This window comes from Bufo bufo, chromosome 4, assembly GCF_905171765.1.
Source record: "Bufo bufo chromosome 4, aBufBuf1.1, whole genome shotgun sequence".
NCBI lineage: Eukaryota > Metazoa > Chordata > Amphibia > Anura > Bufonidae > Bufo > Bufo bufo.
In genome coordinates this window covers 624,594,789-624,619,517 of record NC_053392.1, presented here as the reverse complement: position 1 = coordinate 624,619,517, position 24,729 = coordinate 624,594,789, and the positions used below count along the sequence as shown (strand labels likewise).

The following is a 24,729-nucleotide window of genomic DNA, read 5'->3' as shown; positions in this document are numbered from 1 at the left end:
TGACATCACTGAGAATGCCGCCTATCCATTCACCAGAGATCAGCGGTGACATCACTGAGAATGCCGCCTATCCATTCACTAGAGATCAGCGGTGACATCACTGAGAATGCAGCCTATCCATTCACTAGAGATCAGCGGTGACATCACTGAGAATGCTGCCTATCCATCACTAGAGATCAGCGGTGACATCACTGAGAATGCCGCCTATCCATTCACTAGAGATCAGCGGTGACATCACTGAGAATGCAGCCTATCCATTCACTAGAGATCAGCGGTGACATCACTGAGAATGCCGCCTATCCATCACTAGAGATCAGCGGTGACATCACTGAGAATGCCGCCTATCCATTCACTAGAGATCAGCGGTGACATCACTGAGAATGCAGCCTATCCATTCACTAGTGATCAGCGGTGACATCACTGAGAATGCAGCCTATCCATTCACTAGAGATCAGCGGTGACATCACTGAGAATGCAGCCTATCCATTACTAGAGATCAGCGGTGACATCACTGAGAATGCAGCCTATCCATTACTAGAGATCAGCGGTGACATCACTGAGAATGCAGCCTATCCATTCACTAGAGATCAGCAGTGACATCACTGAGAATGCAGCCTATCCATCACTAGAGATCAGCGGTGACATCACTTAGAATGCAGCCTATCCATCACTAGAGATCAGCGGTGACATCACTGAGAATGCCGCCTATCCATTCACCAGAGATCAGCGGTGACATCACTGAGAATGCAGCCTATCCATCACTAGAGATCAGCGGTGACATCACTTAGAATGCAGCCTATCCATCACTAGAGATCAGCGGTGACATCACTGAGAAGGACGCCTATCCATTCACTAGAGATCAGCGGTGACATCACTGAGAATGCAGCCTATCCATCACTAGAGATCAGCGGTGACATCACTGAAAATGCCGCCTAGCCATCACTAGAGATCAGCGGTGACATCACTGAGAAGGACGCCTATCCATTCACTAGAGATCAGCGGTGATATCACTGAGAATGCAGCCTATCCATCACTAGAGATCAGCGGTGACATCACTGAGAAGGACGCCTATCCATTCACTAGAGATCAGCAGTGACATCACTGAGAATGCAGCCTATCCATCACTAGAGATCAGCGGTGACATCACTGAGAATGCTGCCTATCCATCACTAGAGATCAGTGGTGACATCACTGAGAATGCAGCCTATCCATTCACTAGAGATCAGCGGTGACATCACTGAGAATGCAGCCTATCCATCACTAGAGATCAGCGGTGACATCACTGAGAATGCCGCCTATCCATCACTAGAGATCAGCGGTGACATCACTGAGAATGCCGCCTATCCATCACTAGAGATCAGCGGTGACATCACTGAGAATGCAGCCTATCCATCACTAGAGATCAGCGGTGACATCACTGAGAATGCCGCCTATCCATTCACCAGAGATCAGCGGTGACATCACTGAGAATGCCGCCTATCCATTCACTAGAGATCAGCGGTGACATCACTGAGAATGCCGCCTATCCATTCACTAGAGATCAGCGGTGACATCACTGAGAATGCAGCCTATCCATTCACTAGAGATCAGCGGTGACATCACTGAGAATGCAGCCTATCCATCACTAGAGATCAGCGGTGACATCACTGAGAATGCAGCCTATCCATTAACTAGAGATCAGCGGTGACATCACTGAGAATGCAGCCTATCCATCACTAGAGATCAGCGGTGACATCACTGAGAATGCAGCCTATCCATTACTAGAGATCAGCGGTGACATCACTGAGAATGCAGCCTATCCATTCACCAGAGATCAGCGGTGACATCACTGAGAATGCAGCCTATCCATCACTAGAGATCAGCGGTGACATCACTTAGAATGCAGCCTATCCATCACTAGAGATCAGCGGTGACATCACTGAGAAGGACGCCTATCCATTCACTAGAGATCAGCGGTGACATCACTTAGAATGCAGCCTATCCATCACTAGAGATCAGCGGTGACATCACTGAGAAGGACGCCTATCCATTCACTAGAGATCAGCGGTGACATCACTGAGAATGCAGCCTATCCATCACTAGAGATCAGCGGTGACATCACTGAGAATGCAGCCTATCCATTCACTAGAGATCAGCGGTGACATCACTGAGAATGCAGCCTATCCATTCACCAGAGATCAGCGGTGACATCACTGAGAATGCAGCCTATCCATCACTAGAGATCAGCGGTGACATCACTTAGAATGCAGCCTATCCATCACTAGAGATCAGCGGTGACATCACTGAGAAGGACGCCTATCCATCACTAGAGATCAGCGGTGACATCACTTAGAATGCAGCCTATCCATCACTAGAGATCAGCGGTGACATCACTGAGAAGGACGCCTATCCATTCACTAGAGATCAGCGGTGACATCACTGAGAATGCAGCCTATCCATCACTAGAGATCAGCGGTGACATCACTGAAAATGCCGCCTAGCCATCACTAGAGATCAGCGGTGACATCACTGAGAAGGACGCCTATCCATTCACTAGAGATCAGCGGTGACATCACTGAGAATGCAGCCTATCCATCACTAGAGATCAGCGGTGACATCACTGAGAAGGACGCCTATCCATTCACTAGAGATCAGCAGTGACATCACTGAGAATGCAGCCTATCCATCACTAGAGATCAGCGGTGACATCACTGAGAATGCTGCCTATCCATCACTAGAGATCAGTGGTGACATCACTGAGAATGCAGCCTATCCATTCACTAGAGATCAGCGGTGACATCACTGAGAATGCAGCCTATACATTCACTAGAGATCAGCGGTGACATCACTGAGAATGCAGCCTATCCATCACTAGAGATCAGCGGTGACATCACTGAGAAGGACGCCTATCCATTCACTAGAGATCAGCAGTGACATCACTGAGAATGCAGCCTATCCATCACTAGAGATCAGCGGTGACATCACTGAGAATGCAGCCTATCCATTCACTAGAGATCAGCGGTGACATCACTGAGAATGCAGCCTATCCATTCACTAGAGATCAGCGGTGACATCACTGAGAATGCAGCCTATACATTCACTAGAGATCAGTGGTGACATCACTGAGAATGCTGCCTATCCATTCACTAGAGATCAGCGGTGACATCACTGAGAAGGACGCCTATTCATTCACTAGAGATCAGCGGTGACATCACTGAGAATGCAGCCTATCCATCACTAGAGATCAGCGGTGACATCACTGAGAATGCCGCCTATCCATTCACTAGAGATCAGCGGTGACATCACTGAGAATGCAGCCTATCCATTCACTAGAGATCAGCAGTGACATCACTTAGAATGCAGCCTATCCATCACTAGAGATCAGCGGTGACATCACTGAGAAGGACGCCTATCCATTCACTAGAGATCAGCGGTGACATCACTGAGAATGCAGCCTATCCATCACTAGAGATCAGCGGTGACATCACTGAAAATGCCGCCTAGCCATCACTAGAGATCAGCGGTGACATCACTGAGAAGGACGCCTATCCATTCACTAGAGATCAGCGGTGACATCACTGAGAATGCAGCCTATCCATCACTAGAGATCAGCGGTGACATCACTGAGAAGGACGCCTATCCATTCACTAGAGATCAGCAGTGACATCACTGAGAATGCAGCCTATCCATCACTAGAGATCAGCGGTGACATCACTGAGAATGCTGCCTATCCATCACTAGAGATCAGTGGTGACATCACTGAGAATGCAGCCTATCCATTCACTAGAGATCAGCGGTGACATCACTGAGAATGCAGCCTATACATTCACTAGAGATCAGCGGTGACATCACTGAGAATGCAGCCTATCCATCACTAGAGATCAGCGGTGACATCACTGAGAAGGACGCCTATCCATTCACTAGAGATCAGCAGTGACATCACTGAGAATGCAGCCTATCCATCACTAGAGATCAGCGGTGACATCACTGAGAATGCAGCCTATCCATTCACTAGAGATCAGCGGTGACATCACTGAGAATGCAGCCTATCCATTCACTAGAGATCAGCGGTGACATCACTGAGAATGCAGCCTATACATTCACTAGAGATCAGTGGTGACATCACTGAGAATGCTGCCTATCCATTCACTAGAGATCAGCGGTGACATCACTGAGAAGGACGCCTATTCATTCACTAGAGATCAGCGGTGACATCACTGAGAATGCAGCCTATCCATCACTAGAGATCAGCGGTGACATCACTGAGAATGCCGCCTATCCATTCACTAGAGATCAGCGGTGACATCACTGAGAATGCAGCCTATCCATTCACTAGAGATCAGCAGTGACATCACTGAGAATGCAGCCTATCCATCACTAGAGATCAGCGGTGACATCACTGAGAATGCCGCCTATCCATCACTAGAGATCAGCGGTGACATCACTGAGAATGCAGCCTATCCATTCACTAGAGATCAGCGGTGACATCACTGATAATGCCACCTATCCATTCACTAGAGATCAGCGGTGACATCACTGAGAATGCCGCCTATCCATTCACTAGAGATCAGCGGTGACATCACTGAGAATGCAGCCTATCCATCACTAGAGATCAGCGGTGACATCACTGAGAATGCCGCCTATCCATCACTAGAGATCAGCGGTGACATCACTGAGAATGCAGCCTATCCATTCACTAGAGATCAGCGGTGACATCACTGATAATGCCACCTATCCATTCACTAGAGATCAGCGGTGACATCACTGAGAATGCCGCCTATCCATTCATTAGAGATCAGCGGTGACATCACTGAGAATGCAGCCTATCCATCACTAGAGATCAGCGGTGACATCTCCCGATGCAGATGACCGTCACTTCGTCAGGAGCTGATGACGTCATGCTGTACCTGTAGGTCCGCGGCCTCCTGGGACCACCAGTCCTCAAAGTCTTTCTGCAGTTTGACCTTGGCCTTCTCCAGCAGAAGCTGCAGGTGTTCGATCTCCGTCTTAAGGCTTTTGAGTCGACTGAAGAGCCTTTTATACCTAAGATATAATGGGGGATACACAGTGTCATGGGAATAAGGCCGGTTCTAACCTGTCACAGCAGTAATGATGGGGGGAGTAGTACTGGTTCAGCAGGTCTGGTATATATTCACCCCATACATCATACATGTCTTATTCAGCAGGCAGGTGTCTTGTTTAGGTCCCCATCCCTACACCCCTCCCCCCAGACCCGCATACCGCTTCTTCTCCGCTTCCATCTGCTCCCGCAGCTCTTCCTCTGCCGGATCGTACTTGTTTGCGTCTTCATACGAGCTGGAAACACCTAGAGGATATTTACAAGATGATAAATGCTTTGACAGGGACGAGGTTTCCATCTTGGCAGTGAGATATTGTAACGGTGCAGTGATTCCAGGAGGCCGAACACATCCTGGAGCTGAGACAACGAGGAGAAGGCGGCAGCGGGGGTCACCTGAGAGCGGTGGCAGCGGGGGTCACCTGAGAGCGGTGGCAGCGGGGGTCACCTGAGAGCAGTGGCAGCGGGGGTCACCTGAGAGCAGTGGCAGCGGGGGTCACCTGAGAGCAGTGGCAGCGGGGGTCACCTGAGAGCAGTGGCAGCGGGGGTCACCTGAGAGCAGTGGCAGCGGGGGTCACCTGAGAGGAGTGGCAGCGGGGGTCACCTGAGAGCAGTGGCAGCGGGGGTCACCTGAGAGCAGTGGCAGCGGGGGTCACCTGAGAGCAGTGGCAGCGGGGGTCACCTGAGAGCAGTGGCAGCGGGGGTCACCCGAGAGCAGTGGCAGCGGGGGTCACCCGACAGCAGTGGCAGCGGGGTCACCCGACAGCAGTGGCAGCGGGGGTCACCCGACAGCAGTGGCAGCGGGGGTCACCTGACAGCAGTGGCAGCGGGGGTCACCCGACAGCAGTGGCAGAGGGGGTCACCCGACAGCAGTGGCAGCGGGGGTCACCTGACAGCAGTGGCAGCGGGGGTCACCCGACAGCAGTGGCAGAGGGGGTCACCCGACAGCAGTGGCAGCGGGGGTCACCCGACAGCAGTGGCAGCGGGGGTCACCCGACAGCAGTGGCAGCGGGGGTCACCTGACAGCAGTGGCAGCGGGGTAGATTCTTTAGGTGGCAACTTATTTCCTCTCAACAAACGGCTTGGACTTTGCAGTTCAACCTGCCTGACCTGCCTTTCCCCAGATATCTGCAGTTGGGAGACCCCCGTACACATTAGATGGTCGGCAGGTCCTGTTGAAATCAGCAGATTCAGCCAACATTCATCTAATGTGTATGACCAGCCTTACAGGCAATGCCCCCTGGGATTAAGTATGCAGCTCCCCTCCAGAAGGCAGAGCACTGTCCCTCTAGTGCCACCTATAGGTAGCTGCCCTGTAGGTCAGTGACCCGTTCCCGGGCCTTGGAATGTGACTAGGCATATCGCCAGACCAGAAGCCAGTCTCTAGCCAGCTGCTCCTCATCAGGACAGGACAGGGTTTGGCCGGATGAGAGGACCTGCAGCAGCTACACTATGCTGATCGCTGCAAGGAAAAACCAGCACCTTCCGAGGACTTCTCAGCCAACCAGAACCCTGCCCTGTCCTGACGAGGAGCAAAAACTCAGAAACAGCTCTGTACAGATGGGGTCTGTGATCTGGAGGATATCCCTCGTCAGCTACCTACAGGGGGCACTAGAGCAGGGATCAGCAACCTCCGACACTCCAACTCTGGTGAAACTATGACTCCCAACATCCACACTTGCTTGGCTGTTATCCAGACTCACATAGAACTGAATGGAGCATGCTGAGAATTGTAGTTCCACAACAGCTGGCGTGCTGGAGGTTGCTGACCCCTGCAGATGTAGGAAGGGATTCATGTGAGGGAATGATGGCGGCCCCAAAGCTTGAGCCTCACATGAGGTGTGGTGTCTCCTGTACCTTACCTAGTGCCGCCTGCTGCATCCTCCGCTGCTCTACCGCCGCCTTCAGATGATCTGCCATGGGAGACACAGAAGAAACAATTACTCGCAGAAGATGAGGATCCCCCATTTTTCACAGTACAACAAATCCAGGGGCACCAGACCCCACTGGGCCGATCATCCAGGGTCCTCCTGAATATGAATGTATTTGTGCAGAGATCTTCCCTTCCTCTATCATATCGCCGCAGCGAGCTCTGGCTGACCACTTCTATGGGAACTATGATGGTCACCATACTGGTTGTCACCCAGCTTTTTTCAGGAACAGATGTAACTAATAAACAAAAGCAAACACTACAGACGATCTACGAAGGACGTTTAGGTCGCATTTACACATTTTGGCACCAATTCTGCTCTTAATTTCGCATTAAGATGAATCAGAAAATTCCAAAAATTCCATTAAAGGCTATGGTCACCTTTGGGAGAATTTTTTTTTATTATTGCATTGTACTCATTTTGGCTAAAAATATTTTTTTCAATTGGTCTTTATTATCAATATAGAATCTTTTTTTGTGTACAGAGCTGAGATTCTCCACTAGCTGCCTGTGGATTTTCTGTCTTTTCCGTCATCTGGGGAGCAGAAGGACTCCTTATCTCTGCCTTCTGACATTGTAAACACTCATTATAGCCCAGTCCTTATCTTTCTGATATAAATGTGGCTTAAATAGGTGTTTATGACCTCTCAGTAGTTTAGAGAAGAGGGTTATTAGATGACCGGCACAAAGTGAAAGTTAAAGTACCAGTTACACAGTTAGAAAAAACTGTTAACCCTGTGTGACAGAACAGCTCAATATTTTTTTTATTAAAGGCCAATTGAAAATATGATTTTTAGCCAAAAATGAGTAAAATGCAATCATAAACAAATTGCCTCCAAATGTGTACATAGCCTTAAAGGGAACCTGTCACCGGGATTTTGGGTATAGAGCTGAGGACATGGGTTGCTAGATGGCCGCTAACACATCTGCAATACCCAGTCCCCATAGCTCTGTGTGCTTTTATTGTGTAAAAAAAACTATTTGATACATATGCAAATTAACATAAAAGAGTCATATCTCACTTGTGTGACCAGAGAAGAGTCATATTTTCAAGCTCTGACTCATTTCAGGTTAATTTGCATATGTATCAAATCGGTTTTTATACACAATAAAAGCACAGAGAGCTATGGGGACTGGGTATTGCGGATGTGCTAGTGGCCATCTAGCAACCCATGTCCTCAGCTCTATACCCAAAATCCTGGTGACGGGTTTCCTTTAAGGAGCCCAAAGCCTTAAGGTTATGGATACCTTTGAGGGGAATTTTTATTATTATTGCACTGTACTCATTATGAGCTAAAAATAATTTTTTTCAATTGGTCTTTATTAAAAATTTTGAGCCCCTTTCTCTGTACAGTCTTGAGATTCCCATCAGGCAGCTCAGCTGACAGGCTCCTTATCTCTGACCTCCTAAACAATGATTATAGCTCAGTTCTTTTCTTACTGATAAGAATGAGGCTTAAGGGCTGTTTTAATAAAGACCAATTGAAAAATGTTTAGCCCAAAATGAGTAAAACGCAATCATTAAAAAAAAAAATTGCCCAAGAAGGTGTACATAGCCTTTAAAGAGAACTTTCAAGTTCACTATATCAGCACCATCAGGAGATGACATCATGGGAGGTGCATGAGCTGGGACGCCAGTGATCATGTAGATGACAGGGTGCTGCAGAGATTTTCCTTTGTGTCCCATCTATGTAGGAATCCCTTACAGACGTTGACCACCTGCCCAGAGCTGTGCCCCTTGTCTGACCAGCCATCCTACCCTCGTGTGATGGACACAGGAGCAGTTATGGGTTTTAGTAGATTGCGGTCTGACTCCTGGACCCCCCATGTTTGGTCACTGCTTTATATACAGTAACTCCTCTCCACCACAACTGATGGGGAAGGAATGGCCGAAGGTACGTATGCTGCCTACTGCTGAAAGACCTGCTTGAGAGGGGGTCCTATCAGAGAGGGTCCTCACTATTCAATACAGATTTCCGTGTGTCTAAACTGATTTTTTAGGGGCCATTTTTTGCATTGCTGTGGCCACATTTGGGATACGAATGTCTAAATGTAAGTACAATTCATGATTGAAGAAGCTGACCCCCTCCCCTTGAATATCTGTGAAGCGGAGTATGACTTCCCCACATTTTCCTTTATACCCGATTCTCCTCATTACGAAGTCCCTTGTATTGACGGAATGATGATGTCATCGCCCCGTTACCTGTACGTGAACTATAACCTGATGGCTCTGAGGCTCTAATGACTGCGCTGGTCCGGAGCCATAGCAGCTGCGCCAGGGCGTCCGTCTTCAGCCAGGCAGCTTTTATTGGGGGGATTAAGGTGCAGGCGATGTGGTCCCAGAAGTAAAGTACAGGCTGAATAATAGAAGGAGAGGAGATAAGTGAAGATGAAACCTGCCTGTACTCCGCTCCTGTCCCGGGGTGACATACGTGTAGACGGCCCCAGTGCAAGGCCAATGTATGAGCCCCTGCTCTCTGTGCTGCAGTTTCTGCCGTGGGTTTTCACGTGAACGCACTCTCGGCCTAGCTCCACTGAATAGATCAGGCTCGCGAGGAGTCTACGCGGTGACTGCGCCAGTAATGGACCTGTAAATTAAACCACGTGGCTAAAATCCTCGGCTTCATGGGAGGCAGTTTCAGTACAGATTTGGCCTGGTTTTCGGTACCGAATCAGCGCTGAAACCTACGCCCAAAATCCTCCGCCTATACATACCCTTACTGCCCACTGAGGCCTGTACAACCACGTGGTACTGGAACGCAGTGCGCCCATGTCACAAGCGCCACAGTACAGCGCTGTGTGGTCGTACCATAAACAGTGTTATTACAGCCGGCTGCAGCCACACGGTCCTCGTATGCAGCATGGCGACGTAACAAGTCCCCACGACCGCACCGCGCCGAGGTACCCTAATTGTCAACCTTACATGAGAATCATTAGTATAGATCAGGGATGCTCAACCTGGGGCCCTCCAGCTGTTGTCTACTCTGTGGGGCCCCGGCTGTACTGGTCACACATATGGTCTATATCTGCTCTGCGGGGCCCCGGCGGTACAGGTTACATATACAGTATATATCTACTCTGCGGGGCCCCGGCTGTACAGGTTACACATACAATATATATCTCCTCTGCGGGGCCCCGGCTGTACAGGTTACACATACAATATATATCTCCGCTGCGGGGCCCCGGCTGTACAGGTTACACATACAATATATATCTCCTCTGCGGGGCCCCGGCTGTACAGGTTACACATACAATATATATCTGCTCTATGGGGCCCCTGCCGTACAGGTTACACATACGGTATATATCTCCTCTGCGGGGCCGCGGCTGTACAGGTTACACATAGAATATATATCTGCTCTGTGGGGCCCCTGCCGTACAGGTTACACATACGGTATATATCTGCTCTGTGGGGCCCCTGCCGTACAGGTTACAGATACGGTATATATCTCCTCTGCGGGGCCCCGGCTGTACAGGTTACACATACAATATATATCTGCTCTGTGGGGCCCCTGCCGTACAGGTTACACATATGGTCTATATCTGCTCTGCGGGGCCCCGGCGGTACAGGTTACATATACAGTATATATCTACTCTGCGGGGCCCCGGCTGTACAGGTTACACATACAATATATATCTCCTCTGCGGGGCCCCGGCTGTACAGGTTACACATACAATATATATCTCCGCTGCGGGGCCCCGGCTGTACAGGTTACACATACAATATATATCTGCTCTGTGGGGCCCCTGCCGTACAGGTTACACATACGGTATATATCTGCTCTGTGGGGCCCCGGCTGTACAGGTTACACATACAATATATATCTGCTCTGTGGGGCCCCTGCCGTACAGGTTACACATACGGTATATATCTGCTCTGTGGGGCCCCTGCCGTACAGGTTACAGATACGGTATATATCTTCTCTGCGGGGCCCCGGCTGTACAGGTTACACATACAATATATATCTGCTCTGTGGGGCCCCTGCCGTACAGGTTACACATACGGTATATATCTGCTCTGTGGGGCCCCTGCCGTACAGGTTACAGATACGGTATATATCTTCTCTGCGGGGCCCCGGCTGTACAGGTTACACATACAATATATATCTGCTCTGTGGGGCCCCTGCCGTACAGGTTACACATACGGTATATATCTGCTCTGCGGGGCCCCTGCCGTACAGGTTACACATACGGTATATATCTCCTCTGCGGGGCCCCGGCTGTACAGGTTACACATACGGTATATCTCCTCTGAGGGGCCCCTGCTGTACAGGTTACACATACGGTATATATCTCCTCTGCGGGGCCCCTGCTGTACAGGTTACACATACGGTATATATCTGCTCTGTGGGGCCCCTGCCGTACAGGTTACACATACGGTATATATCTCCTCTGCGGGGCCCCTGCCGTACAGGTTACACATACGGTATATATCTCCTCTGCGGGGCCCCGGCTGTACAGGTTACATACAGTATATATCTCCTCTGCGGGGCCCCGGCTGTACAGGTTACATACAGTATATATCTCCTCTGCGGGGCCCCGGCTGTACAGGTTACATACAGTATATATCTCCTCTGCGGGGCCCCGGCTGTACAGGTTACATACAGACAGACATAATGTATGTGACCATTGATATATAACACGACCAGCACCTCATCCGGAAACCAAGTGTTTCCAGGAATGCAGAAAATGAGACGCTGATATACACAACATGAAAGCAATGAGAGGAAACCAGCGCGGACGTTCAGCCTCCTGGGAAAGCTGGGTGCATAGCCCTGTGGGGGCTGCGATGGCGGCCATATTGCCAGCTTTCCATATGACAGAATAGGAAAAACTCAAGGGACGGGAAGATTTCATGTCCCCCTTAAAGGTGCAGCTCTCCGCAGGATGAGTGAGGTCCATAGAGGCGCTGCCAGCGACAGGTTCCCTTTAAGTCCAGGTGTACGGCTCGCATAGCAGCAGCTTCTGCGCAGTGACTGCCCCTCCCCCTTCGCAGCGTCCTCTATCGTTCCAGCTCTGCTGCTATTTGCTTTTCTGCTTTTAATAAGTGTTTGACTGTAATTTTATAGTAAAATAATATTTTTCCACATTTATCCTTCATGCAGCGCTGAGAGGCTGACTGATGAGCCCCCACCAGAGGGGCGATCCACTGCCAAACGCTGAGCGTGCCAGCAGCTCTTCTGGTATACGACCGGACCCCAGAGTCTTCCCTGTCCTGCTGGATTATCAGTCCCTGGACTACTGGATGAGGATGCTGCACCCCCGAATGTGAAAGTATAGAGCCTCCAATCTCTGGTGGAAAGTGGGGGCCCAGCAGGACCCGAGAAGGCCGCTCCTCAACATGAGAACCAGACACAGCTGCCTCTGTAAAAGCGGCACTGATCAATGGGGGGGGAGGGGGGGGGGGTCCCAGGAGTTGGACCCCCACAGATTCCACACACAGGACCCTTCCTCTCCACTCCTCCCAGGAGTCTTGTCGCTGCAGGGATATTCCTTCCATGAGCTGCATTCTCAGGAGGGGGCGTCCATCGTTCTCAGGACATCAGCCACTTCTTGGTTTGAGGTCACTTGATGTAGAGTGAATTTCTTCCTCCAGAGGGGACTCTGGTGCCCCCTCATGATTGGTGGAGGTCCCAGTGGTCAGATACTAGCGGTGGTTGATGGTAGCTTATCTCCTGATCCTTCCGTCCCACTGGCTGGACCCTTACTGATCAGATACTGATCGCTTATCCTGTGCATGGGTGAGAAGTTCTTATGGTGGGACAAGCCCTTTAAGTCTTAGGCTGGCTCCTTCAGCCGATAGACCTCTCTTCCGACCAACCAACACACATGCACGCTGGGCTTAGCCAAGCATCAATGGATTTGTAGTAGGGAGAAAGCTGCTGGGAGATACCTCTGGGGCTCATCGCCCATGAAGGTGATCGGGTGAGTATAGCCAGAATCACCCTGATCCCCGCCACCAGGCTTGACGTGTGGCCATTAACCGGGTCAGGCAGTAGACATCTCTAGAGATCGAAGATCTTTCACAGAACAATCATTTGGGTATTGGGTGACAAATTCTTGGCAGACAATGACATCTGTCATCGGACGGCTGAACCAATCATTTGTTGGTAAATCCCCCACTGACGACACATGACCGCTAAGGCCAGTCATTGGTTGCAGTGGAGCACGTGACCCTGTCCATGAAGGAAGTTTACAGGATGGGGACCAGAAGACCGCTGATGAGAACCAGAAGGAAGCAGCCGGGAGTAGGTTTTCAACAGGTACAACGCGCTGCAACAAGGGTCTGCTAAGAGCAGCAAAGCTGGACAACTCCTTTAAGATGCCCAAACAATTCGGCTAAAAAGTAGAAAGAGAGGAGCATCCCTCGGCGCAAGGAACCAACCAGATGCGGATGATGAATCTTCAGATATATTTATTGCAACCACAAACACTTCGGCTGACAGCTATCTCTACCAGCTCCACCATACACATAGATGATCAGATCGACCAAGGGTGTGTGTGCGTTCAATGAAGAGAGGAGAACGTTGCTGCCAGACTCCTGTTTCCCTTCAGTTTTCTCTGCCCCAACCGGTCTCCTGTCCCCCTCCAGGCTCTGCTGTCCCCTGTAGGCTCCTCTGTCCATACCAGACTCCTCTGTCTCCCACCAGGCACCAGTGTTCAAACCAGTCTCCCCTGTCCCCTCCAGACTCCTCTGTTCCCTTCAATCTCCTCTCCCCCCAACCGGTCTCCTGTCCCCCCTCAAGACTCACCTGTAGACTACACTGTCCATACCAGTATCCTCTGTCCACCTCCAAGCTCCTGTGTTCAAATCAATGAAGAGAGAGGAGAACGTTACTGCCAGACTCCTCTGTCCAAACCAGTCACCTCTGTCCCCCTCCGGGCTCCTCTCTCCAAACCAGTCACCTCTGTCCCCCTCCAGACTCCTGTTGACTCATCTGTCCCCCTCCGGGCTCCTCTGTCCAAACCAGTCACCTCTGTCCTCCTCCAGACTCCGTTGTCCCCCTCCAGACTCCTGTTGACTGCTCTGTCCCCCTCCAGACTCCTCTGCCCCCTCCAGACTCTTCTGCCCCCCTCCAGACTCCTCTGCCCCCCTCCAGACTCCTCTGCCCCCCTCCAGACTCCTCTGTACTCTTCCAGACTCCTCTGTCCTCTTCCAGACTCCTCTGTCCCCCTCTAGACTCCTCTGCCCCCCTCCAGACTCCTCTGTCCTCTTCCAGACTCCTCTGTCCCCCTCCAGACTCCTCTGTCCTCTTCCAGACTCCTCTGCCCCCCTCCAGACTCCTCTGTACTCTTCCAGACTCCTCTGTCCCCCTCCAGACTCCTCTGTCCCCCTCCAGACTCCTCTGTCCCCCTCCAGACTCCTCTGTCCTCTTCCAGACTCCTCTGTCCCCCTCCAGACTCCTCTGTCCCCCTCCAGACTCCTCTGTCCCCCTCCAGACTCCTCTGTCCCCCTCCAGACTCCTCTGTCCTCTTCCAGACTCCTCTGTCCTCCTCCAGACTCCTCTGTCCCCTTCCAGACACCTATGTCCCTTCCAGATATCTCTGCCCCCCTCAGGCTCCTCTGTGCAACACCAGCCTCTTCTGACCCCCTCCATTCTCCTCTGTTCCCTCCAGACTTATCTCACGGAAGAACAAAAGGTTGGGCTTTAACATTCAACAATAAGTGCCTTGATCCTCATCTCCCCAACATAATCTGATGGGGGTAGTTGTTCTCCGTCCACCTTGGACCGTCAGACAGTACTGCTGAAAAGTCTGGATTCACCAATAACAGACTAATGTGTATGAAGGCCTGCAATTGGTGACAATGGCGCACACTATACGAAGAACTTGGTGCAACACGTCTTCCATGTGCAGCCTCATGACAGGCGCACTGAATTCCAATGTACGGCACCAAAAACAGCGCCTCCTGGTAAGAGATGAGCAATCGATCCAGACAGACACCCTTCTAAAGGAAGCCGTAGACCGCACCGTAAACTCGGCGCCTGTCACATTCTGCTCTCTTTGGTGGCCCCCTTTGCTTAGTAAATCCCCCGTTGGGTTGTCTTCTCACGGTAGACGGGCATGCTGACATTTCTGGATCTTCTCTATTGTAGATGGGCCAGGTTAGGTTTCTGTGTACTACATAGTACCGCCTATAGTCACCAATTACTAATGCCGAAAAACACCCGCATACATATAAGCGTCATGTAAATAAATAATGCTGCCATACACAAAAGACGCTGACGGCACAGTAAATTGTCCGAGTACAGGCGCCATGCCGAGCACACATAGTGCCATACGGTGGATACAGAGTGGATGTCCTCGGCACGGCGAGCGCTGCGTTGCGATACATCATGTCTGCATCCCTAGGATGTAACACGACAAGATCAGCGGTCAGGACGCCAGCGGCAGTCACAGAGTGGGCGCAGACCCCACCATTACTGCAGTGGAACAAGCTCCTGGAAATGTTCAGTAGTAGAACTAACGAGCTGATAGAAAAACACCGCAAGCTCGTTAAACACTGGCGTCGTCGCCAGGGCTTTTCCTGGACTTACTGAAGGAATGCAGAGCGCTGACACTTCCACTATTTACACTGCCGAGCTGTGGAAGACCCGGGCCTGCGTCCAGCAGAGCACCACTCATACGGCACACCTCGGGCTATAGGCATTACTTACCAGAAAGGCAGGACAGGCCCGGGAGGGGACTACTTCATGGATGATGGTCATAGTGGCCACCTAAAACTGCCACTAGGGGGAGCTCAGTGCATACCGCCCCCACTGAGCTCAACACTAGCTGTACGAATACAGAGAGCTCCTCCTAGTGGTGACTGCAGATAGAGTCCAGAGCCCCTGTGCAGATATATAATGGGCGCAGGATCAGTCAGCGCAGACACAAACCTGAACACAGGGAGGAGGTATGTGGCGGCATGTCTAGTGGGGTCTATAGGAAGCTGCTTCACTGCCAAATGAGTTCAGTGTACATGCAAATCAGTGGTGTTACATAGGACTGCAGGTGACATCTACTACATTATCTGTATACAGAGAGTTATCACAGTGTTATCTGTGGTGTTACATAGGACTGCAGGTGACATCTACTACATTATCTGTATACAGAGAGTTATCACAGTGTTATCTGTGGTGTTACATAGGACTGCAGGTGGCATCTACTACATTATCTGTACTAAGTTATCACTGTGTTATCTGTGGTGTTACATAGGACTGCAGGTGACATCTACTACATTATCTGTATACAGAGAGTTATCACAGTGTTATCTGTGGTGTTACATAGGACTGCAGGGGACATCTACTACATTATCTGTACTCCGAGAGTTATCACTGTGTTATCTGTGGTGTTACATAGGACTGCAGGTGACATCTACTACATTATCTGTACTCAGAGAGTTATCACTGTGTTATCTGTAGTCTTACATAGGACTGCAGGTGACATCGACTACATTATCTGTACTCAGAGAGATATCACTGTGTTATCTGTGGTGTTACATAGGACTGCAGGTGACATCTCCTACATTATCTGTACTCAGAGAGTTATCACTGTGTTAACTGTGGTGTTACATAGGACTGCAGGTGACCTCTACTACATTATCTGTACTTGGAAGGTTATCACTGTGTTATCTGTGGTGTTACATAGGACTGCAGGTGACCTCTCCTACATTATCTGTACTGTGGGAGTTATCACTGTGTTATCTGTGGTGTTACATGGGACTGCAGGTGACATCTACTACATTATCTGTACTCAGAGAGTTATCACTGTGTTATCTGTGTGTTACATAGGACTGCAGGTGACATCTACTACATCATCTGTACTCAGAGAGTTATCACTGTGTTATCTGTGGTGTTACATGGGACTGCAGGTGACATCCACTACATTATCTGTACTCTGGGAGTTATCACTGTGTTACCTGTGGTGTTACATAGGACTGCAGGTGACATCTACTACATTATCTGTACTCAGAGAGTTACCACTGTGTTATCTGTGGTGTTACATAGGACTGCAGGTGACATCTACTACATTATCTGTACTCAGAGAGTTATCACTGTGTTACCTGTGGTGTTACATAGGACTGCAGGTGACATCTACTACATTATCTGCACTGTGGGAGTTATCACTGTGTTACCTGTGGTGTTACATAGGACTGCAGGTGACATCTACTACATTATCTGTACTGTGGGAGTTATCACTGTGTTATCTGTGGTGTTACATAGGACTGCAGGTGACATCTACTACATTATCTGTACTAAGTTATCACTGTGTTATCTGTGGTGTTACATAGGACTGCAGGGGACATCTACTACATTATCTGTACTCAGAGAGTTATCACTGTGTTACCTGTGGTGTTACATAGGACTGCAGGTGACATCTACTACATTATCTGTACTCAGAGCGTTATCACTGTGTTATCTGCGGTGTTACATAGGACTGCAGGTGACATCTACTACATTATCTGTACTAAGTTATCACTGAGTCATCTGTGGTGTTACATAGGACTGCAGGGGACATCTACTACATTATCTGTACTGTGGGAGTTATCACTGTGTTATCTCTGATGTTACATAGGACTGCAGGTGACATCTACTACATTATCTGTACTGTGGGAGTTATCACTGTGTTATCTGTGGTGTTACATAGGACTGCAGGTGACATCTACTACATTATCTGTACTCGGAGGGTTATCACTGTGTTATCTGTGGTGTTACATAGGACTGCAGGTGACATCTACTACATTATCTGTACTCAGGGAGTTATCACTGTGTTATCTGTGGTGTTACATAGGACTGCAGGTGACATCTACTACATTATCTGTACTCAGAGAGTTATCCCTGTGTTATCTGTGGTGTTACATAGGACTGCAGGTGACATCTACTACATTATCTGTACACAGAGAGTTATCACTGTGTTATCTGTGGTGTTACATAGGACTGCAGGTGACATCTACTACATTATCTGTACTCAGAGAGGTATCACTGTGTTATCTGTGGTGTTACATGGGACTGCAGGTGACATCTACTACATTATCTGTACTGTGGGAGTTATCACTGTGTTATCTGTGGTGTTACATAGGACTGCAGGTGACATCTCCTACATTATCTGTACTCAGAGAGTTATCACTGTGTTAACTGTGGTGTTACATAGGACTGCAGGTGACCTCTACTACATTATCTGTACTTGGAAGGTTATCACTGTGTTATCTGTGGTGTTACATAGGACTGCAGGTGACCTCTCCTACATTATCTGTACTGTGGGAGTTATCACTGTGTTATCTGTGGTGTTACATGGGACTGCAGGTGACATCTACTACATTATCTGTACTGTGGGAGTTATCACTGTGTTATCTGTGGTGTTACATAGGACTGAAGATGACATCTACTACATTATCTGTACTCAGAGAGTTATCACTGTGTTATCTGTGGTGTTACATAGGACTGCAGGTGACATCTCCTACATTATCTGTACTCAGAGAGTTATCACTGTGTTATCTGTGGTGTTACATAGGACTGAAGATGACATCTACTACATTATCTGTACTCAGAGAGTTATCACTGTGTTATCTGTGTGTTACATAGGACTGCAGGTGACATCTACTACATCATCTGTACTCAGGGAGTTATCACTGTGTTATCTGTGGTGTTACATAGGACTGCAGGTGACATCTACTACATTATCTGTACTCAGAGAGTTATCACTGTGTTATCTGTGGTGTTACATGGGACTGCAGGTGACATCCACTACATTATCTGTACTCTGGGAGTTATCACTGTGTTACCTGTGGTGTTACATAGGACTGCAGGTGACATCTACTACATTATCTGTACTCAGAGAGTTACCACTGTGTTATCTGTGGTGTTACATAGGACTGCAGGTGACATCTACTACATTATCTGTACTCAGAGAGTTATCACTGTGTTATCTGTGGTGTTACATAGGACTGCAGGTGACATCTACTACATTATCTGTACTAAGTTATCACTGTGTTATCTGTGGTGTTACATAGGACTGCAGGGGACATCTACTACATTATCTGTACTCAGAGAGTTATCACTGTGTTACCTGTGGTGTTACATAGGACTGCAGGTGACATCTACTACATTATCTGTACTAAGTTATCACTGAGTCATCTGTGGTGTTACATAGGACTGCAGGGGACATCTACTACATTATCTGTACTGTGGGCATTATCACTGTGTTATCTCTGATGTTACATAGGACTGCAGGTGACATCTACTACATTATCTGTACTGTGGGAGTTATCACTGTGTTATCTGTGGTGTTACATAGGACTGCAGGTGACATCTACTACATTATCTGTACACAGAGAGTTATCACTGTGTTATCTGTGGTGTTACATAGGACTGCAGGTGACATCTACTACATTATCTGTACTCAGAGAGGTATCACTGTGTTATCTGTGGTGTTACATGGGACTGCAGGTGACATCTACTACATTATCTGTACTGTGGGAGTTATCACTGTGTTATCTGTGGTGTTACATAGGACTGCAGGTGACATCTACTACATTATCTGTACTCAGAGAGTTATCACTGTGTTACCTGTGGTGTTACATAGGACTGCAGGTGACATCTACTACATTATCTGTACTAAGTTATCACTGTGTTATCTGTGGTGTTACATAGGACTGCAGGGGACATCTACTACATTATCTGTACTGTGGGCATTATCACTGTGTTATCTCTGATGTTACATAGGACTGCAGGAGACATCTACTACATTATCTGTACTCAGAGAGCTATCACTGTGTTATCTGTGGTGTTACATAGGACTGCAGGTGACATCTACTACATTATCTGTACTCAGAGAGTTATCACTGTGTTATCTGTGGTGTTACATAGGACTGCAGGTGACATCTACTACATTATCTGTACTCAGAGAGTTATCACTGTGTTATCTGTGGTGTTACATGGGACTGCAGGTGACATCCACTACATTATCTGTACTCTGGGAGTTATCACTGTGTTACCTGTGGTGTTACATAGGACTGCAGGTGACATCTACTACATTATCTGTACTCAGAGAGTTATCACTGTGTTATCTGTGGTGTTACATAGGACTGCAGGTGACATCTACTACATTATCTGTACTCAGAGAGTTATCACTGTGTTACCTGTGGTGTTACATAGGACTGCAGGTGACATCTACTACATTATCTGTACTAAGTTATCACTGTGTTATCTGTGGTGTTACATAGGACTGCAGGGGACATCTACTACATTATCTGTACTGTGGGCGTTATCACTGTGTTATCTCTGATGTTACATAGGACTGCAGGTGACATCTACTACATTATCTGTACTGTGGGAGTTATCACTGTGTTATCTGTGGTGTTACATAGGACTGCAGGTGACATCTACTACATTATCTGAACTCAGAGAGTTATCACTGTGTTATCTGTGGTGTTACATAGGACTGCAGGTGACCTCTACTACATTATCTGTACTCGGAGGGTTATCACTGTGTTATCTGTGGTGTTACATGGGACTGCAGGTGACATCTACTACATTATCTGTACTGTGGGAGTTATCACTGTGTTATCTGTGGTGTTACATAGGACTGCAGGTGACCTCTCCTACATTATCTGTACTCAGAGAGTTATCACTGTGTTATCTCTGATGTTACATAGGACTGCAGGTGACATCTACTACATTATCTGTACTGTGGGAGTTATCACTGTGTTATCTGTGGTGTTACATAGGACTGCAGGTGACATCTACTACATTATCTGTATACAGAGAGTTATCACTGTTATCTGTGGTGTTACATAGGACTGCAGGTGACATCTACTACATTATCTGTACTCGGAGGGTTATCACTGTGTTATCTGTGGTGTTACATGGGACTGCAGGTGACATCTACTACATTATCTGTACTGTGGGAGTTATCACTGTGTTATCTGTGGTGTTACATAGGACTGCAGGTGACCTCTCCTACATTATCTGTACTCAGAGAGTTATCACTGTGTTATCTGTGGTGTTACATGGGACTGCAGGTGACATCTACTACATTATCTGTACTGTGGGAGTTATCACTGTGTTATCTGTGGTGTTACATAGGACTGCAGGTGACATCTACTACATTATCTGTACTCAGAGAGTTATCACTGTGTTATCTGTGGTGTTACATAGGACTGCAGGTGACATCTACTGCATTATCTGTACTCAGAGAGTTATCACTGTGTTATCTGTGTGTTACATAGGACTGCAGATGACATCTACTACATTATCTGTACTCAGAGAGTTATCACTGTGTTATCTGTGGTGTTACATAGGACTGCAGGTGACATCTACTACATTATCTGTACTAAGTTATCACTGTGTTATCTGTGGTGTTACATAGGACTGCAGGTGACATCTACAACATTATCTGTACTGTGGGCGTTATCACTGTGTTATCTCTGATGTTACATAGGACTGCAGGTGACATCTACTACATTATCTGTACTGTGGGAGTTATCACTGTGTTATCTGTGGTGTTACATAGGACTGCAGGTGACATCTACTACATTATCTGTACTCAGAGAGTTATCACTGTGTTATCTGTGGTGTTACATAGGACTGCAGGTGACATCTACTACATTATCTGTACTCAGAGAGTTATCACTGTGTTATCTGTGGTGTTACATAGGACTGCAGGAGACATCTACTACATTATCTGTACTCAGAGAGTTATCACTGTGTTATCTGTGGTGTTACATAGGACTGCAGGTGACATCTACTACATTATCTGTACTGTGGGAGTTATTACTGTGTTATCTGTAGTCTTACATAGGACTGCAGGTGACATCTACTACATTATCTGTACTCAGAGAGTTATCATTGTGCTATCTGTGGTGTTACATAGGACTGCAGGTGACATCTACTACATTATCTGTACTGAGAGTTATCACTGTGTTATCTGTGGTGTTACATAGGACTGCAGGTGACATCTACTACATTATCTGTACTGTGGGAGTTATCACTGTGTTATCTGTGGTGTTACATAGGACTGCAGGTGACATCTACTACATTATCTGTACTCAGAGAGTTATCACTGTGTTACCTGTGGTGTTACATAGGACTGCAGGTGACATCTACTACATTATCTGTACTCAGAGAGTTACCACTGTGTTATCTGTGGTGTTACATAGGACTGCAGGTGACATCTACTACATTATCTGTACTCAGAGAGTTATCACTGTGTTACCTGTGGTGTTACATAGGACTGCAGGTGACATCTACTACATTATCTGTACTGTGGGAGTTATCACTGTGTTATCTGTGGTGTTACATAGGACTGCAGGTGACATCTACTACATTATCTGTACTCAGAGAGTTATCACTGTGTTATCTGTGGTGTTACATAGGACTGCAGGTGACATCTACTACATTATCTGTACTCAGAGAGCTATCACTGTTATCTGTGGTGTTACATAGGACTGCAGGTGATATCTACTACATTATCTGTACTCTGGGAGTTATCACTGTGTTATCTCTGGTGTTACATAGGACTGCACCACGTTCTCCATGTCGCTCATAATGATTATTTTCTATGTCCTCCAGTACCTCTGTACTCTATAGCAGTCCACTATCTGGAATGGTTTAACAGCTCTTGAGAGTCCAGGTTCAAGAATGGAATGACAAATTGACAGTGTGGACTGACATGTAAGCAGGCAGCAGGACAGAAGGAGTGAGAAAGCAGTACACATGTAGGTTTACATCCCTCACAGGGTCTTTGGTAATATGGGTGGTCTCCCCTACAGGTAACATAATGGCTGCTCGGGGGGCGCAGTGCGGCACACGCATGGTTCCCATCAGTACACAACTATTCCAGGAATGGGTTTTCTATGATAAATTGGGGGAAGTAATGAGAACATTGTGATGTATCTGGCAGGACGGGCGGCCGCTGGCCCCTGATGGGGGTACTGAGTTTAGATGAATTGCCTTTTTATAATCTGAAATCCCTCCGTCACACTTTGCTGCTGTCTTTTCCTCATGCTTTACACTGCAGCCCTGCTCCTTCAAAATAACTTCTGCGGTAGTGAGATCCGTACACGATGGTTCCCATTACAGCATGGGCAGGATAGTAATGGACTACGAGCAATTAAAACCCCGGAGAGAAATGTGCTTCTAGATTAAGGGGAGGGGCCATAACAGAGGGGGAGGGGCTTAGTCTTCAGCGCGTCATACACTATATGTGAATAGTAGCTTACACCGAGCTGCACCTCGTGTCCTATAGCTCCCCCAATACGTGTCTGGATCCCAGCGGAAGAAGCGGAGCCGGCGGCTGTCAGGAGTGACAGAGGCCTGTAGTCGCAGATATGGCCCAAAGAAGCCAAGCTTAGGTTAATGCAGGGGGTAGTCAGGGGCCAAGCGCAGTACAGGGGGTACAAACGTATGCATACATAGTCCAAAAACGTGCCGTGGTCAATACACTTAAAAACCTGGGATCAAACTCAAGACAAAAAGGGAGCATAGAGCATTCCTCTGATAGGCTGCAGGCACTAGGCCAGCAGCCTATCAGCGGCCGGTGCAAGCGGCACAATGACGTCATCGCGCCGCCTGAGCCGTACAGCGCGGGACACAGGCCGGAAGAGGCTGCATCGCAGTGTCATGGAGGTAAGTACAGTATGGCAAGAAGGGGGGTGGGGCCCTATATGCTGGCACATTATGGGGGAGCACTATGTGGGCATTATATAGGGGCATTTAATACTGGCACCCATTTTGGTGCCGCTATGGGGAAGGGGGGAGAGAAGCATTATGGGGGCATCTATGTGGGGCATTTTATACTGCCACATTAGGAAGGGCACTATGGGGACGGGGAAGGAGCACTATGTGGGCATCTTATGGGGGCACTATATAGGAGTATTTTATACTGGCACAAATTTCAGGGGCACGATGGGCACCTTAGCTCAACTGGGGGCACTAAGGCCTCTTTCACACGGGCGAGTATTCCGCGCGGGTGCGATGCATGAGGTGAACGCATTGCACCCGGACTGAATCCGGACCCATTCATTTCTATGGGGCTGTTCAGATGAGCGGTGATTTTCACGCATCACTTGTGAGTTGCATGAAAATCACAGCAAGTTCTATTTTGTGCGTTTTTCACACAACGCAGACCCCATAGAAGTGAATGGGGCCGCGTGAAAATCGCAAGCATCCGCAAGCAAGTGCGGATGCGGTGCGATTTTCACGCATAGTTGCTAGGAGACGATCGGGATGGGGACCCGATCTTTATTATTATCCCTTATAACATGGTTATAAGGGAAAATAATAGCATTCTGAATACAGAATGCATAGTACAATAGCGCTGGAGGGGTTAAAAAAAATAAAAAATAATTGAACTACCCTTAATCCACTTGATCTCTTCTGTCTTCATCTTAGCTGTGTACAGGAAAAGGACCTGTGGTGACGTCACTCCGGTCATCACATGATCCATCACCATGGTAAAAGATCATGTGACGGACCATGTGATGAGCGCAGTGATGTCACCAAAGGTCCTTTTCCTGCAATCAGCAAAGAAGAAGACAGAAGAGATGCCTGGCTGCGCGAACAAGTGGATTAAGGTGAGAATTTTTTTTTTTTTTTTAACCCCTCCAGCGCTATTGTACTATGCAGTCTGTAATGCTATTATTTTCCCTTATAATCATGTTATAAGGGAAAATAATACAATCTACAGCAGTGTTTCCCAACCAGTGTGCCTCCAGCTGTTGCAAAACTACAACTCCCAGCATGCCCGCACAGCCAAAGGCTGT

The 24,729-nt window shown here is 48.2% G+C and overlaps 1 protein-coding gene across 4 annotated transcripts in view; it reads right to left on the bottom strand.

Annotated features, from left to right (window-relative positions):
• Positions 1-24,729, bottom strand: part of KIF6 (kinesin family member 6) — a 180,154-nt gene that overhangs the window by 28,654 nt on the left and 126,771 nt on the right. For all 4 annotated transcript variants that reach the window (XM_040430763.1, XM_040430765.1, XM_040430764.1 and 1 more), the window contains 3 exons: positions 6,919-6,969; positions 5,221-5,305; positions 4,887-5,022 (listed from right to left, as the gene is read on the bottom strand). In XM_040430763.1, the coding sequence (XP_040286697.1) occupies positions 4,887-5,022; positions 5,221-5,305; positions 6,919-6,969 (272 nt within the window). The remainder of the gene's footprint in view (positions 1-4,886; positions 5,023-5,220; positions 5,306-6,918; positions 6,970-24,729) is intronic.